Raw genomic sequence first — 18,084 nt, 5'->3', positions numbered from 1 at the left:
TGCCCTCCGGAGGTGTGAATGTCCATGGCAGTGACCGAGATCACTGGGGACAAGGGCCCTCCGAGTTCAGAGGGACACCCGCAGTATTTCCTGACCAACAAGCACTCCCTGAACTTACCTCAGCAAGCAGCACTCGGCTCAGCAGAAGGGAGCTCAGGGGCTCCAGGCAGCTTCGCTGTCAGAGACCACCAAGGAGGGCTCTTGGATATGCCAACCAACTAGAGACTGTGCGCATCAAGCGCCGAGGGACCCCACAGCTGCATCAGACGGGTCGGAGACACCAGCCTCATGAGGTTGCCTCTTTCTTCTACCTAAATGTCATTTCTATTTTTCCCTTCTTTCCTTTTTTCTTTCAGTTAAGGTCTAATTAATACAGAGTACAACTCTTAGTATATTTCCGGGGTTATACATCATCATGAGCTAAGTATGTTTTCATCATCCCGAAAAAGACACCTCATATCCTCAGCATCCATCCCCAACCTCCTCTAAAGTCCCTCAGCCACAGGAAACCGCAAATCTATTTTCTTCTCTAATTTACCTGTTCTGGGCATCTCATACAGATGGACTCCCAGAACATGCGGTCTACATTGCTTTCCTTTTTTCCATTCTTAATTACATAAAAATATGAATCTGCATATATATATTTTTAAAAGCTTTGTCTATTTGAAAGGCAGTTACAGAGACAGATGACCTGCTGGTCCACTCCCCGAATGGCCGCAGCAGGCAGAGCTGGGCTGGGCTGAAGCCAGCAGCCAGGAGCTTCATCTGGGCACTGCCATCCTGCCACATGGGTGGCAAGGATCCAAGTCCCCGGGCCGTCTTCCACTGCCTTTCCCCAGTCCCTCACGGGGAGCTAGATTAGAAGTAGAGCAGCCAGGACACAAACCAGCACACCTGTGGGATGCTGCTGGTGCAGGTGGTGGCTTAACTTGCTATGTCACAATGCCGGTCCCTATGTTCCTTCTTTAAACATTTCAAAATGACAACGAGGGCAGGCACTGTGCATTGAGTTAAGCTGCTGTGGAGAGCCCGCCTCCCCTAATGGAGCAGCAGTTGCAGTAGCTGCTGTCTCCCACTTCGGAACCAGCTTCCTGCTCACACACCTGGCAAAGAGGCAGTTGACAGCCCAAGTATTTGAGTCCCTGCTACCCACAGGTGAGACCCAAAGGGAGCTCTGAGGTTTTGGCTTTAGCCTGGCCTTACCCTGGCTGTTGCAACCAACCGGGGAGTGGACCAGTAGTAGACGGAGGATCTCTCTCTCTCTGTCTTTCAAATAATATTTTAAAAGATAGTGAGAGCTGGATCCGGTGCAGTAGCCTAGCGGCTAAAGTCCTCGCCTTGCACATGCCAAGATCTCACGTGGGCACTGGTTTTAATACCAGCTGCTCCACTTCCCATCCAGCTCCCTGCTTGTGGCCTGGGAAAGCAGTCAAGGATGGCCCAAAGCCTTGGGATCCCTACGCCCATGTGGACGACCTGGAGGAAGCTCCTGGCTCCTGGCTTCAGATCAGCTCAGTTCTGACCATTGTAGCCACTTGGGGAGTGAACCATCAGACAGAAGATCTTCCTTTCTATCTCTCCTCCTCTTTTTTCCAATAAAAATAAATCTTAAAAAAAAAAATGACAAGGCTAGAACAACTTTCCAAAAAAAAAAGAAGTAAAAGCTGTGATCACAGCCCCTCTCCGGGTCCCCCCACAAAACCAGGGCTCAGCAAACTTCTGTCACAGGCCTAGTGCCAACTACGTGTAAACACTTGTGGCTTTTCAAGTCACCAGGTCTCTGTCCCAACTGCTGCACTCAGCCCTCTTAGTGAAACGAAGTTCCAGGGCAGAGGTAAGAGAACGGGTGTGGCAGTGTTCCAGGCAAACTCTGTTTACAGTGCCAGATGGCAGCCAGGTTGGACTCCTGAGCCGCAGACGGCCCACCTCTGTCCTGGAGAGATCTATGATGCTTTTTACAGTATTAAAAAAAAAATACCTACATCAGGGTTTAGCACTCCCAATTTATTTTTCGGTAAATAAAGTGAGACTGGAACACAGCCACACCCGTGGATTTATGGACTGTCTCAAGGGCAACGCACATCCTAAGGCCCATGAGGCTAAACACCCAACACCTGCCCTTGGTGGGGAAAGTTACCAAACCAACTATAGGAAATGTGTTAGAGCCTCAATATTACTCTGCACCTTGCTTTCGTTTCACATGCCAATGCATTTCTGAGACAGGCATTGACAAGTGTCCATTTAATTGATATTTAACTGTTGCATAGAGTTCCCTTGTATGACTCTATCATGGTATTTGGCCTCTGCCTAAGGGATGGGCACTTTGCTGCACTGAACATTTTAAGTAAGAACGGCTTCTTGGATCGGGCGTGAGTATTTTTACAGGGTTCACAGCAAGAATACAGCATGCATACATGTTTAATGGGGACAATCCCTGCCCTCCCAGGGAACCAGCCCCATCCCCACACTGCCCCCTTACTTGGCAAAGAGGGATTTCAAGGCTGTCAGCAGGCCACACGTCCCCAGGCCATTGGTGAATCCAGCGCACCGGTCAATGGCAGCAGAGGCCAGACCAAAGAGCTTGCTCACCGAGTGGCTCAGCTCCTGCACGCAGTCAATCACTTCTCCATGTTCCTGGTGAGCCAGAACAGAAACCACATCAGCCTTGAGAATTGCCGGAAAGGCAGCCTTAACATGGGGAGGTTTGGGGGCGGGGAGAAGGAACTCCAAGCCCTCTTCTTGGGGTTCCCATCACAGGGATATCAGGAGCACAGGCCCCAACTCTCCAGTTCTTTTAGAGTGTGCAGCAAGGAAAGACAGTCATGGTCAGATGCCCAGCTCATTCTTTCATTTCTCTTTTCCTTTCTATTTGCCTGTGATCGTTGCAATGGTCCCCTTTTCTATCTCTGGCTCCCAGGCTAGGATTCTAATTCTCCATACCAGACACCCTTTTAAAAGAATGCTGAGGGCCCCACGCAATGGTCTAGTGGTCAAATCCTCACCTTGCATGCCCGGGATCCCCTACAGGCACCGGTTCCTGTACCGGCTGCTCCACTTCCCATCCAGCTCCCTGCTTATGGCCTGGGAAAGCAATCAAGGATGGCCCAAAGCCTTGGGACCCTGAACCCAAGTGGGAGATTCAGAGGAGGCTCCTGACTCCTGGCTCAGGATAGGCTCATCCCTGGCCATAGCAACCGCTTGGGGGGTAAACCAATGGACAGATCTTCCTCTCTGTCTCTCCTCTCTGTAAATCTGACTTTCCAATAAAAATAAATTTTACACAAAAAAGAAAGAATTCAGAAAAAGGCAAATGTTTCCTTCAGGGGCATGAGCATAACTGAAGTGGAACTGAGTTTCTAGATATATCTCTAGAAAGCAGGGAAACGGCAGGAAGCAACAGAGTTGAACTAACGAGCATCAAGCCTGAGACATCAACTCAACACTGGACAACCTTCGGTGACTTGAAAACAAAACAGGATTTGAAATGGAAATGGCCTGGATCTCCTTGGCTGGTGCCCACACAGAGAGAATCTGCCCTACAGCATTGTCCATGAATGCTAAGCTTTTGGGCCCATTTGCATAGCTTCCTCAAAAAAAAGCAACGTAGGCACACACACATAATCAAGGAGATACACAATTTGTCCCCTGTGGTCCCCCTCTCCCCCCCAAGATTTGATTCTCGTTTATTTTGTTATTGAGGATTTTAGACAGAAAACAGGTAGCACCCCCTCCCCCAGGCTCATTTTGACTTGGATGCATCACACCTGATCCCACGACCATCCCCCACCTCGACCCCCTGCCAGGACTGGGTGAAGGTCTGGCACATAACAGAACGCTGCCTTAAGAGTACCGGGGGTCCTGGGGGTCTTGGTGAGTTACCAAAGGTACAGCGCTGATCTGGATCAGCAGGTGGTTTTCTTCCAGGCTGCCGTACTTGAGTTGGTAGGGCTTGTACGGCCCATACACGGCCTCCACCAGCTCCATCACTTTCACCACGTTGTGTTCCTCTTCAGGCGATCAGAAATGAAAAAACAACCATGAATAACGAATCTGGAAAGCACTGCCGGAAAGCCACAAGAGAGATGGACTGTTCTGGAACTTCTCCTCTTCCATCCTTGGGGTGACTACATCTTACCAATCTGCCAGAAGCTCTGTCAATGCCCTCTTAACCCCACATCCCATCAACCTCAGGAAGTCCCCTCATCCAGTGGCTCTCACCAGGGCCAGGAGCAAAAGGAACTACTACGGTGAAAAGCGCTCGGTCAGGAGAGCATCTTCCCCTTCCTGGGACCTCACAACATCCCGTACACTAAGCATTCCAGAAATTCCTAAGGTCAGCTCCATGAAAAACTGAAAACGTTCGTGTCAACAGTATAAACGTTCCATGATATAACAATTTAACTTCCAAGAATTCTCCCAGAGAGAACAACGAAGATGAAGAGGAATATCCTGGAAAGCCGGGACCCTGCACCAGCGTGAGAGATCAGGAAGAAGCTCCTGGCTCCTGGCCTCGGATCGGCTCAGCTCTGGCCGTCGCAGCCATTGCAGCCATTTGGGGAGTGAACCAGTGGATGGAAAATCTTTGTTTCCTCTCCCTGTAACTCCACCTTAAAAATAGTAAATAAATAAATCTTTTTTTTTTTTTTAAGAAAAAAGCCTAGTAAAACATCTGATGGTATAAGAAAATATTCTTCTTATTATGAGCAAAAACAAATACAAAAATGTATACAACTAATATCTTAAATATTTGACATATTTAATCTGTATAATTATATATAAATATATAACAGGACCTAGGCAAGGTGGCCTAGCAGCTAAAGTCCTTGCCTTGAATGTGCCGGTTCTAATCCCGGCTGCTCCATTTCCCATCCAGCTCCCTGCCTGTGGCCTGGGAAAGCAGTTGAGGACGACCCAAAGCCTTGGGACCCTGCACCCAAGTGGGAGACCTGAAGAAAGTTCCTGGTTCCCGGCTCTGGTTTGGCACAGCACCAGCCGTTACGGTCACTTGGGGAGTGAATCATTGGATGGAAGATTCTCCTCTCTGTCTCTCCTTCTTTCTGTATATCCGACTTTCCAATAAAAAATAAACAAATCTTTTTTAAAAAATAATATATATATAAATATATAACTATTATATTATTTGCTTACTATATGCTCCTTATATAGCTTATGTCATGGATATTCGTGCATGTGAACAAATGTGTATTTTATCTGAATTACTGGGAGGAAACACAGCAGAATGCTGCCAGTGACTCTTTCTGAGTAATGAATTACAGATTGTTTTTACTCTTTTTAAAATTTTCATCTATATTATTAACTCTAAAAAAGAAAAAAAGACCTCTTGGGAGAACCTCAGCAGGAATCAGAGGTGGCCGACTGTCACATCCACCTGGCTCTGTGGAAGGCGGCCGGCTCGCGACCCACAGCATCCATCCCTCTGGCGGGAACGCACCTGCTCCTCGCCCTGCCTGCATCCCACCCTGCTCCAGCAGGAGGCTCGGCATCCACGCCCCTGAGTCACATGGACAACAGCACCAGAGTCCCCTGGTAAGCTACCCACACGCTCCGTGCCTCTCCCACAGCTGAGATCTGACCGGTGAGTGTGCCAACAACTCCTATGAATCACTGGGAACCCGAACAATAAACACCCTCCCTGGAATGTACGAGGTAATTAAACACAAATGTAATTAAAGAGAGTAACTATTAAAGAAACCAAGTGAGTGACACACAGCAGCCACAGCAGAACAAGGCCTTCCTGGGGTGATTTCCTGATTTGACAGCGTCACGAAGTCCGAGTTATTTAACAATTTATGGTGCTTTTGACAGGGATGGAAAATAGCTGGGAAGAAAAAAACAAATGTAACACAGCAGGCACTGTTTACCCACAGGGGACTAAGGAGTGCTTTGTCCTCCGCTGGCGCCTGGGAAAGCCTGTGCTCCCCAGCCACCTTGCATCCTCACCGGGGTTGCCTTAATCCAGAAAGCTCCACTGTCCATTCAGAAAGCACCTCCAACCCAGCTCTTCCTTTTCCTTTGCAGGGTGAATTTTCTGAGGTTTTAACCCTAAAGGAAGCAAACACTATCCTCACAGCATGGCCTGCTGCCTGCTCCTGGCCACTTACGGCCCCCTGCCCCAAGATGAGGCCTCCATCTCCTTCTAACTGCCATGCTGCCACCAGGAGCAACCATCACATGCCCGGACCAGGCAGTAGCACCCACCGGCAAGAGGCTAGGCAAATACACGCACCACCTACCTGCCCAGGGCAGTGTTTTCATGCAAAATGCCCATGCCCTCCCAGTTCTGTGAATTTAGTCTGCTGAAGGGCAAATAAGCCCCGGCCCAGCCAGGGAGGGAGAAGCAAAAGGCAGGACACTTACTTGGGTCGGGGAGCAGGGCCATCTCTAACCCCTTGGCGAAGTGGGCGGTGGTGTCGTAGAACTCCAGCAGTTTGGTGAGCTCCAGCTCAGGCCCGGCCCTCTCCACCGCCGAGCTGAGGCACATGGGCAGGGAGGGCACCAGGGCCCCCAGGGTCTGGGTCAGCAACACCGTCACCACCTCGTGCGGGTTCTTGAAAACCTGTGGTCGGGGAGAGGCACATGGCGAAAACACAGACCTGCTCCGGAAGTGAACCCTAGGACTTGCCCAGACCCACGAGCTACGCCCCTGGTGCCTCACTATTGTCAAATCTACAGAATGCTGTCAGGGTCACCGCAAAAAGACGAGAGAGAGGACGCTGACGATGAAGAAGGAAAGCGGGGAATAAAATGGGATGAGGAAGAACAATTCAATGAGCTGGGGCTGGAAGGATCTCCAAGCGAGTTCGCAGGTGGCCTGTAAATACGTCTCCCATAGACCCACCTGTTCAGTGGAGATGGATCTCTCAGCTCACCCGGACGTGCTAACAGGCTTCACTCACTTGCCCATTCTATACACTTCAGCTGAGGCAGCGGGTGAATCACAGAGTTTATTTACTGAGGGATCCTCAGGGATGCCCAGTGGTTTTGTTTGTTCTTTCTTTTTTTTTTTTTTTTTAGATTTATTTATCTTTATTGGAAAGGCAAATCTACAGACAGAAGGAGAGAGAGAGGAAGATCTTCCATCCGCTAATTCACTCCCCAAGTAGCCGCAACAGCTGGAGCTGAGCTGATCCAAAGCCAGGAGCCAGGAGTTTCTTCCAGGTCTCCCACGTGGGTGCAGAGTCCCAAGGCTTTGGGCCGTCCTTGACTGCTTTCCCAGGCCACAAGCAGGGAGCTGGATGGGAAGCGGGGCTGCCGGGATACAAACAGGTGCCCATATGGGATCCTAGCGCTTGCAAGGGAGTGATTTACAAATTGAGCTATTGTGCCGGGCCCATGGGATTCCCAGTGCTGATTAAATACTTTTAAAAGAAATTACAATCTAACCTATATGTGTGCAATCATGAAATGAGATATAGAAGCTGCTCTTAGGTAACTCTAAGGTCAAACAAGATACATGTCTTGAAACTATAAAACTAATAACCTTCAACACTGTATTAGAAATATCTTGAGACAAATGAAAATGAAAATACAACATACAAAAACTTATACAATGAAGTTAAAGCAATGCTAAGAGACATTTATAGCTATAAATGCATAGTTTAAAAAAAAAAAAGGTGTCCATCTGTCGCCTCAGCGTGCCTGGGTCTGAGTCCTAGCTGCGGCCCCTGACTACGACATTCCACGGAGGCCCACCCGAGCAGGGGAGAGCAGTGGCCCAGGAACTGGGGTCCTGGTTCCTGCCGCTCACAGGAGATGTGGCCTGAGGTCCCAGCTCCTGGGGAGTGACCAGTGGATGACAGCGCTCACCTCACTCCCCACCATCTCTCTCTCCTCTCTCTAGAAGGATCTTCAATCAAGAAGCTAATTGTACAAACTGAGGAGTTAGAAAAAGAAGAGCAAACGAAACTCAAAGTTCCCCCAAGGAACAGATTAGAGCAGATTAGAACAGGAATAAAGAACAGGAATAAAGAACAGAAATCCATCATCGGACGGACCGGAAGTTAGCTCTTTGAAAAGATCAACAAGTTGAAATCATTTGCCTAAACCGAGACAGGATTCAAATTATTAAACTCGGATAGGAAAGAGACAGTATTTTTACAGAAATCAAGAGGATCCTGAGAACGCTGGGAATAACTGTATCACCAACTGAATAATTTAGACGAAATGGACAAATTCTTAAAAACTGATTTTTCTTTTTTAAAGAAAAACAAATGGAGAAGACCAGTAACCAGTTAGGAGACTGAATCAGCGATCAGCAAGCTCCCGACAAATAAAAGCCTGGAACCAGCTGGCTGCACTGGCGAATCCCACGGAACACTTCAGCAGTTCATACCAGGCCATCTAATTGTTTCCCAACAATGAAAGGGAACACGTTATATAGTCTGAATTATGTCCCCCTAAAATTCCTAGATTAAAATCCTTATCTCGAGTACCTTAGAATGGGTACACCTGGAGATAACATCTTTAAAAAGGTGAGGGAGTCTAAGCTCATACCAGCTGGAACCGGTATGCTTATGAGAGCAGGAGGTTTGGACACACACACACACACACTCACACACACACACACACACACACACGCGCACGCTGCGTGCAAGTTGGCAGAGCAGGGCCTCAGCAGAAACCACGTCTGCAAACACTCTAAGACGGAATGGTGTCTGCTACTTCAGCAGTCTGAAGCACTCACTGTGTTAGAGCAGCAACTAGCAAGTGAACCCAGAATACTTCCTAACACCACCCATGAGGCTGGCACTGCCCTGATACCAAACCAGATAGACACCCTAGGCAGAGATGGACAGATCAACGGCACAGGTGAATACACAAGCCAACACCTTTGACAAAACCAGCGAGCCCACTGTGGCAGCCCAGCAGCAGGATTCCACCAGGAATCCAAGAACGGTTTAAGACACCACGAGTGCCTGGAACACGCCGCATCCACAGAACGAAGGGGCAGACGTTCGTGATTGAAGCAGGAGAAGCAGCCGACGAAATTCAACTTCATCACCCAAGTCCTCCAAGAACCAGAGACAAAAGCTAAAGACGGAAACACCACAGCTACAGCCACCATCGCACGCAGCGGCCAAAGACCACGCGTTTTCCTTCGCATGGGAAGGCCTGCTTCGGCCTCGCTGTTGGCCGGAGGAAGGGGAGTTCTAGCCAGAGCAACTAGGCAACAAGAAGAAACACCGAAAGATACCCAGACTGAAAACGGGATTATTTCTGCTTTCAGGGGACATGATTGATAGGAAAACCCTATAGAATCTATCAAAATGCTGCTAGCATCAATAAATACACATCTGGCCATATTGCAGGGCATGCTATCAACTCACAAAAAATCAGCAGCATTTCTATATGCTGACAAGGGAAAATCTGAAAAGGAAATTATGAAATCAATCCCACTCACAATTCCATCAAAAACCAATAAAACACTTAGAAATAACTTTAGCTGAAGACCTGAATAATGCATATACCAAAAACTATAAAACATTGCTGAAGGAAATTTTAAAAGACACAAATCAAAACCAAGACATCGTGTATTCATGTCTAGAGACTTCACATACAGATGGAACTATATCAACATTAGAAATGTTTATGCTTCAAACGTTCTCTCAATAAAGTGAGATGGAGCCCATCATGGTAGCCTAGTGGCTAAACCCTCGCCTTGCATGCACAAGGATCCCATATGGAAGCCAGTTCATGTCCCGGCTGCTCCACTTCCCATCCAGCTCCCTGCTTGTGGCCTGGGAAAGCAATCGAGGATGGCCCAAAGCTTTGGGACCCTGCACCTGCATGGGAGACCTACAAGAAGCTTCTGGCTCCTGGCTTCAGATCGGCTCAGCTCTGGCCATTGCGGCCACTTGGAGAGTGAACCAGCAGATCTTTGTCTTTCCTCTCTGTAGATCTGACTCCAATATAAATGAATGAATAAATAAATAAATTAGAGATGACAGCCCATAAAACAAGGGAATATATTTACAAGTAATGTATCTAATAATGGAATAAATAAATAAATCTAGAATAAATGAAGAACTTCCACACCTCAACAACATAAAAACAACCAAGCTGATTTTAAAAGCAGCGAGCCACCTGACTGGACATGGCTTCAAAGAAAACAATGCAGACAGCTGATAAGCCCAGGGACAGAGGCTCAGGAGGCTGGAGTTGTGGTCGAACAGGTCAGGCAGCTGTCTGTGACGCCAGCATGCCATGGGAGCACCTGTTTGAGTCCCAGTCCCGCTTCCCATCCAGCTCCTCACTAACTGGAAGGCCGCAGATGCTGTAAGTTCCCTGAGCCTCCGCCGTCCACGCGGGAGACCTGGACGGAGTTCCACGCTCCTGACCCGGTCCTGGCCGTCAGGACCCTTTGGGGAGTAAATTTAAATGGAAGGACTTTGTCTCTCCCTCTCTCTTCTGCCTTTCAAATGAGATCAATACATCTTATTTATTGGAAATATTAATAATAATAATCACTCAACTGGCGGAACCACTTTCAGCCAGTATGTACTGCATCTGTCACTTCCTCCAGGTCTGCTAAGTGGGTGGCAACGGCCCAGGCGTTTGGGCCACCTTCTGCCGGGAGCTGGGTTTGAAGTGGAGCAGCTAGGACACGAACTGGAGCCTGTATGGGATGCAGGCATTGCAGGCAGCGTCTTTACTTGCTACACCACTGACTTCGGAATGCTTTACTTTCATGCTATATGAAAAAAATCACATTTTGAATTTGTGAGTATTGTCAAAGTTCACCAATCATTAACATTTTGCTTCTGTCATTTCCCCCCCGATCCTCCCCACTTTTTTTAGCCAGCCCTGGGGAAATAACAGCTGCACCAGGTCACACCCAAATCCAGACCTCTGCCTGAGCCACGGACTGGAAGAAAACGGCTCTGAAATCTATGTGACAAAGAACTGGTGTCTGGAAACACACACACACACATACACTCCTACAACTCAAAAATAAAAGAGGGAAATGATTCCATTTTTAAAAAAAAATAAAGTCAAAAGAACGAAGTAGACACTTTCCAAAGGAAGACATGCAAATTGCCGACTAGCATGAAGCAGTGGCTCGGCGCCCCGGGCATCGGGGAAGTGTTAACACACAGCACTCCACACCCACCAGCGCGGTCAAAGAACGAGTGCCAACACGTGCTGCGGGCGAGGATGTGGGGCAACGGGAACTCACACACAAGTGCAGCCAGAGTGCAGAGGGGTTGGGTGGTCTCTCACAAATCTAAATATACTCCTCTGTGACCCCAGAGTCCTCGCCTAGCTATAGCCCCAGGAGACATGAGTTCCCGTGCCTACCGAAAACCTCACGGGACAGCCGTCAAAGCAGCTTCCTTCTGTTTCTGTTTTGTTGTTTGGTTTTTAAGACCTATCAGATCAGGCACCATAGCATAGCCTGAGAAACCTCCGCCTGCAGTGCTGGCACCCCATAGGGACCCCGGTTCAATTCCCGGCTGCTCCACTCACAATCTAGCTCTCTGCAAATGTGCCTGGGAAAACAGAAAAACGACCCAAGTACTTGAGGCCCTGAACAACACGGAGCCCTGGAAGAAGCTCAAGGCCCCCGGGTTCTGGCCAGCCCAGCTCCAGCCCTGTGTCCATCTGGAGAGTAAATTAGAAGATGGAAATGCTTTCTCTCTTCCTCTCTTAAAAAGAAATCTTCAAAAAAATATTTTATTTACCTCGAAAGCCAGAGTTTTATATATATAGAGAGAGAGATCTCTCACCTGCTAGTTCACGTTCCAGGTGGCGGCAACAGCCAGCACCTGGGCCAGGCTGAATCCAAGTGCCTGAAGCTTCATCCGGGTCTCCCATGTGGGCACAGGGACCCAAGCGCTGCAGCCATCTTCCGCTGCTTTTCCAGGCCATTAAAAGAAAGCCAGACTGGAAAGTGAAACAGCTGGGACTCGAACCAGCAGCCTCATGGGATGCTGGCTTCACAGCGTCACCATCCCAGAGCAGCTTCATTCTTGAGAACCTCAAGAAACAGATCAAGCATTCATCAACAAGAAAAGGTATAGGGCCTGCTGTGGTAGACTAGCAGCTAAAGTCCTCGTCATGAATGCTCCAGGATCCCATTTGGGCACCTGTGATTTTTCTTTCTTTCTTTTTTTTTTTGTTAATGGGCACCAGTTCTAATCCTGGCAGCCCCACTTCCCATCCAGCTCCCTACTTGTGGCCTGGGAAAGCAGTTGAGGTCAGCCCATAAGCCTTGGGACTCTTCTCCTGCGTAGGAGACCCGGAAGAGGGTCTGGCTCCTGGCTTTGGATCAGCTCGGCTCCAGCTGTTGCAGCTGCTTGGGGAGTGAATCAACACATAGATGAAAGATCTTCCTTTCTGACTTAGCAATAAAAATAAATAAATCTTTAGAAAAGAGAGAAAAAAGAGAGTGAGTGTGTATGAGAGAGAGATAGAAAAAAGAAGGTGTAAACAAGCAGAGGTGGGACCAGCACAGCAGAGCCATGCAGTAAGCCACCACTTGCAATGCCGGCACCCCACAGCTCAGTGCTAGCTGGAACACATCTGCTCTGCTTCTGATCCACAGTTCCTGCTTGTATGCATCTAAGAACAATGCATGATGGCTGCAGGGTCTGGGTCCCTGCCACAACCAGGAGGAGTTCGTGCCTTTGGCCTGGCCCAGACCCAGGAATGAAAAGGTCTCTCTCCCTCTCCGTGACTCAGGCTTTCAAATGAATACATACTTACGTACCTTTAAAAAAAAATTAACCTGTTGTGAACGACCTTTGCTCTTTTTGTTAACAACTTATTCCTTTCTTTATTTTTTGACTTGTTTGAAAGGCACAGCTCCAGAGAGAGGAGAGTCAGAGAGCTCCTGGCTCACTCTCCCAAAATGGCCACAGCAGCCGGGCTGGACCAGGCAGAAGCCAGGCACCAGAAACTTCATCCGGTCTCTTGGATGGGTACAGGAGACCAAGCACCTGGACGGCCCTCCACAGCTTTCCTGGGCACATTAGCAGGGAGCTGGATCAGAAGCAGAACAGCCAGGACTCAAACGAATGCCTGTATGTGATGCTGGCATGACAGGCAGCAGCCTTCCCTGATGCCACAATGCCAGCCCCAAGGGGAAAAAAAAAATCATAAAAAGCAGTAAGGAGGGTGAGGTGACAAAATTATATAATAAAATATGAATCTGCAAAGGGTCTTTGTAGTACCCAGGGGGTGAGTAGAATATTCACCAAACAATTCTTTCAACCTATCTATATATGCTAAATTTTTATATTAAAATACTAGAGCACCCAGTGCTGTGGTACGCCTGGGATCCTCCGTGGGCTCCAGTTCCATGGCTAATGGTTACCCCACTTTTAACCCAGATCCCTGTGAATGTAGCTGCAATGGCTCAGGCACTGGGCCCCTGCAGCCAGGTGGGAGACCCAAATGGAATCCCTGTCTCCTGGCTTAGGCCTGGGCCAGCCCTGGTTAACTGGGGACATTTGGTGAGTGAATCAGTGGGTGGAATGCTTCTGTCTGTCTATTTTGTGCCTTTCAAATAAAAATAAGCAAATAAAAAAAATCTTTTTAAACCACTGGTGGTCATGATGGCAAGAAAATACTTAAAAATAAATAAATGAATTTATGGGGACATGTTCACTGAAAAAAAAAACCCTGATGATTATGCAAAAACTGTGAAACTTCAACAGAATTTTTGTTGTTGTTTTAAAAACAAAAACCCAAAACCCAAATCTCTATTAGGTTAGTTTCAAGGAAAAGAAGGCAGGACCGAGGGAAATATTCCAATTCAGCTTGAATGACCTGGCCTGTAACTTGGGAATTCTCTCCAGGGACAACAGAGGACATTCTGATAAATGAGGGATGAACATCCCAAGAATGAGTCACTGCCCGTTGTGAAAAAAAAAAGAGGAAAAGACCAAGCCAGGCCATAAACAGGTGCAGCGGGCCACTCCCCCAGCAGAGGGCGACTGCGCCCCCTGGCGGCTCGGAGTCCTCCTGGCTGCAGGTGCCCTGGGCAAAGGCAGAGATGGAAGTTTCCGCCAGACCCGCCCAGGGTCCCCTCCGTGTCTCCTCTGCCCCGGTCATGGGTGCCTTTCAAACGATACCCTTGCTCTAACTCCCGTGGGAATGAGGAAAGCTAACTTCAAGCCAGGTAAATTTTCCGTGAAGATTAAAAAACAATCTGATTCACTCCCAACACCACCTGACCCTGGCCTGGCCTCCTGCTTGGAGATTGGAAGATAGCGGCCTTCAGGAATTCCACCAGCCCCTTTGCAGAGCAACAGGCAACAACACCGTCCCATTAGATTCCATTTAAGATACAGATAGGAGGCGATAAGAGGGGCTGCAATGGACTCCTCAAGTTTGGAGACCTGGGGGGAAGCAAGGGATAACAGGGGCCGGCTGCCAAAGGCGGGGCTCTGTGGCTGAACAGGACCCACTTCCTGGTCCCCACACAGGCTCTATTCTTTCCAGAACCCAAGCGAGCTGTTTACCTGCGTGGCCCACTGGATTTGCGTGTGCCAGGCACCCAGCAAGGCGTCATAGAGTCCCGTGAGCTGCCGGTCCAGGGGGAGGTCGCTCTGGCATAGCTCCTGCCAGGCTGTCAGGAGCTGCACCTGCAGAGCCAGCACAGCGAGGGCCTTAGTGGGAACACCAAGACAGGATGCCTGCCGTCCTGGCAATCGGGTACCCACGGAGGTCCCGTGACTTCCTAACAAGACCCACGGTCACCGTCTGAAGCTGGGCCCTGTTCCCACTTAGCGTTCTCGCTCCCGCTTCATCCCACCCCCCACGCACGCCACCCCTCTCCCCCTCTCCTGGACAGACCCCAGACATGGCTTTGGGGGTTCGAGGAGGCCTCCTGTCCTAGCCTTACTGCTGAAAAGACCCAGAGGCATCAGACTTGAAGGAACTGAGCTTAACCCAGGAAGATCTTGTTTGTTTTTCAGTAACCCAATTTCCACAACCCTAGAAAACATAAGTAATTCGTGAAGCTTGCTTGGGGCAGGAGGACGCTTCAGGCGTGATTAAAGGACAAACATGAGACTAAGACAGCTTTTCACACCCGCACCTGATTCAGCTGCTAAGCACCAAAGACGGCAGCAAACTGAGGCAAGGAAATAAATCCAGGCCTGCGACAAGAGCACCCCCTGGTGGATGCCGAAAGAAAGCAGAGACTGGATGGGGATTTCTGCATTGCGCGCTCACCTCCTGAGCCTCTCACCTTGTGACACTTGTAGTAGTATGCAAGGAGCTGCGGCATCCGGTCAATCTCCGTAAAAATCTTCACGAACGCTTTGGACTGGTCTAAGGGACAACAGAAGACATGCGTTATGTTGTTCTCAGAGAAAAGATTTACCAGGGTGAGCTAGCTAGTAGGCCAAGATTACTGCTACCTGGGGGAGAGCATTTAATCTCCACGGAAGAAGGCTGGCTAAGATACCTACATCTCGCAACAGAGAATCTGGGTTCTATGCTCAGACCGGGCTCCTGAGTCCAGCTTTCTGGTTAAGGCACACCCTGGGAGCTCCAGGGATGGATGGCTCAAGGAACTGGCTTCCTAGCACCCCCATGGAAGAATTGGACTGAGTTCCCCGCTCCTGGATTCAGCTCTGGGGACGGTTCTGACCATTGCAGGCATCTTGGTAGTGAACCAGTGAATAGAAACACTTTATCTCTCCCTCTTTATCTCTCTCTCTCTCTTTCAAAGTAGCAGCAGCAGCTCCTACCTAGCTAACAAACTAGCCCATGTTTGGAGATCAGAAATTTGAAAAACAGGTAAAGTTACCTGCAGGACACATGACTCCACAAGCAGACATTTAAGCCCTGGCTTGTGAAAATCCTGTGATTGCTGCTGCAGGTAGGACGACACATCTGCTCGGTAATCACTACATATGAATGGTAACGCTGCCCACAGACAGGCCGAGGGCAGGAAGGAGCCCGGGGTGTCCACTCGGGCCGTGCCGGTCCAGGTCCTAACTGGCCACTGTCAGTAGCAGGTATCCACAGCAGCTCATCTTTCCTCCTCATGTGATGGGGAGGAGCCTGTGGCCCCGGGTCAGCGGCAGGACCGCTGGGCCGGAATGCAGGTGGAACCCTCTGGAAATGTCGCTGTTCGCCCAGCTGACCTATAAAGGCAGTGCTTTCACGTGACTCCTGCTCATATTCACATGAACTGAAAGACGCGTAGACAAACAGGCAGGTGGTGCCAACGACACATCAAGCTCTTCAGTGCCCCAGGGCCTAAGTACTTACTGTGCCTGCAATTTGTTTTTAACATGTACTTATTTATTTGAAAGGCAGAGCAACAGACAGAGAATGCGTCTCACCTGCTGATGAGCTCCCCAAACGGCTGCCACAGCCAAAGCTAGGCCAGGCTGCAGCCAGCAGCCAGGGACTCCATCCAGGTCTCCCACGTGGGTGGCAGGGACCCAGGTACTTGGGCCATCACCTGCTGCCTCGTGGGCACATCAGCAGGGGGTGGATCGGGAGTGGAACCCACCCTGGTCCTTTGACACGGGATGCCAGTGTCACGGGTGGCGGCTTAACGTGCTATGCCGTCTCGCCGGTGCCTATGACGACCTGGCTTCTAATCAGCCAGCCCACACCAGTCTGTCCCTGCCACTCCGTAGAGCATCATCTCTTGTTAGAATGAATCGTAATCTCTGCTTGATTGAGATACCTGGACAGTAGCTTATTGCCTTCCCACCCACGGAAACATCAACTCAGCAACAGCTGGGGCCTTTCCTGTCTCTATCACTGTCTCCAGAAATGCACAATAAACAGTAAGTACGCATAAACATGTGCTAAAGTAATGGTTGTTTTTAAACTCACTGTCAGCATCAAAAGTGTTCATATTTTTTTTAAATCAATAAAAGTAGCATGTTCATAGTTAAAAAAAATAGAAAACAAAAAACAAGAAATAAGAAAAACTGCCTAGGATCTTATTTCATGGTGTTAAACACTGTTTAACACTTAGGTAAACATTCTAAGGATATTTTTTTAAGTTTGTGTTTATTTCATTTATTTGAGAGAGAAAGAGAGATCTCCCAGCTATTAGTTCACTCCCCCCACGGTAGCCAGGGCCGTTTCAGGAGCTGGCCACTCAATCCAGGTCTCCCTGTGGGAGGCACGGACCCGACAGTGTGGGCCACCACCCCTGCCGCCCTCCCCGAGTAAGCCGGAAGCTGGGACCAGGGGCTGGAGCATAACCAAACAGCTCCTAGTGGACCAGTGGGATGGACACACAGGTGCACGGATGGGCAGACGTGCTAAACCAAATGTGGCAAAAGGCTGATGCTCCAACCTAGACGGTGTGCTCATCATCCTGGGGTCGACTTCGCTGTGTGTTTGGAGATGTCTGACACAACGCTGCAAACGTGCGTCAGAACACGTGCTCCTGCCAGCCCGTATGTGTTCATCAGTTTCAAGGCGCTCTGAAGCCCGAAGACGCAGAAAGAGGAGGTGGGCCCAGAGGTGAGGAAGGGCCCAGGCTCACCTACGGACTGTGAGGTGAATGCGGCGATGATCTGGGGGCTGGCCAGGGCCTCGAGCCGGTTCTTCAGCGCCTCCAGGTGCACACACTTCTCGGAGTAATCCGGGGTGTCGACCAGCATCACGAGGCTGCTCTGCATGCCCGTGAGCTTGGCAGAAATCACAGCCACGTCCTTGGAAAAGATCAGAACAGGAGGAGGTCTTATGAAAAGACCTCTGCCACTTGCAGTTCTCAAGAAAACGCAACTTCTTGAACACAAGAAAAAGCAGTTCACAAAATAAGGAAGTGGCCCATAAAGCCACCGTGCTCAATAGGATGAGTCTCCAAATACATGCACATTAAAGCAGGGAAAGAAAGAAAGGAAACACGTATCATAAAGGCGTGCGAGGCAACTTCAGAAGGCTTGTGGGAAAATGAAATAAATCTATTTTAATGCAAAAAAAAAATTTTGAAATCCCTACATCGTTTTTCAATAATACGAACTTTCTGTTAACTGTGTGAGGTCCTCTCTTATGAATGAACTTAAAACTATTTTGTGCCAAAATCATTTATCTTTAATTTTCACAAGCTTTTCAAATCATCCCTATACTGCTTAA

The 18,084-nt window shown here is 49.0% G+C and overlaps 1 protein-coding gene across 2 annotated transcripts in view; it reads right to left on the bottom strand.

Annotated features, from left to right (window-relative positions):
* Window positions 1-18,084, bottom strand: part of COG7 (component of oligomeric golgi complex 7) — a 48,019-nt gene that overhangs the window by 22,803 nt on the left and 7,132 nt on the right. For both annotated transcript variants that reach the window (XM_040973203.1, XM_040973204.1), the window contains exons 4-9: window positions 17,492-17,660; window positions 15,218-15,300; window positions 14,487-14,609; window positions 6,379-6,577; window positions 3,880-4,007; window positions 2,480-2,634 (exon numbers count right to left, since the gene is read on the bottom strand). In XM_040973203.1, coding sequence (XP_040829137.1) covers window positions 2,480-2,634; window positions 3,880-4,007; window positions 6,379-6,577; window positions 14,487-14,609; window positions 15,218-15,300; window positions 17,492-17,660 — 857 coding nt within the window. The remainder of the gene's footprint in view (window positions 1-2,479; window positions 2,635-3,879; window positions 4,008-6,378; window positions 6,578-14,486; window positions 14,610-15,217; window positions 15,301-17,491; window positions 17,661-18,084) is intronic.

The sequence above is a fragment of the Ochotona curzoniae genome, unplaced genomic scaffold (assembly GCF_017591425.1).
Source record: "Ochotona curzoniae isolate NIBS_2020 unplaced genomic scaffold, NIBS_Ocur_1.0 contig_2321, whole genome shotgun sequence".
NCBI lineage: Eukaryota > Metazoa > Chordata > Mammalia > Lagomorpha > Ochotonidae > Ochotona > Ochotona curzoniae.
The sequence above is the reverse complement of the archived record's forward strand: the minus strand, read 5'-3'. Positions and strand labels throughout refer to the sequence as shown.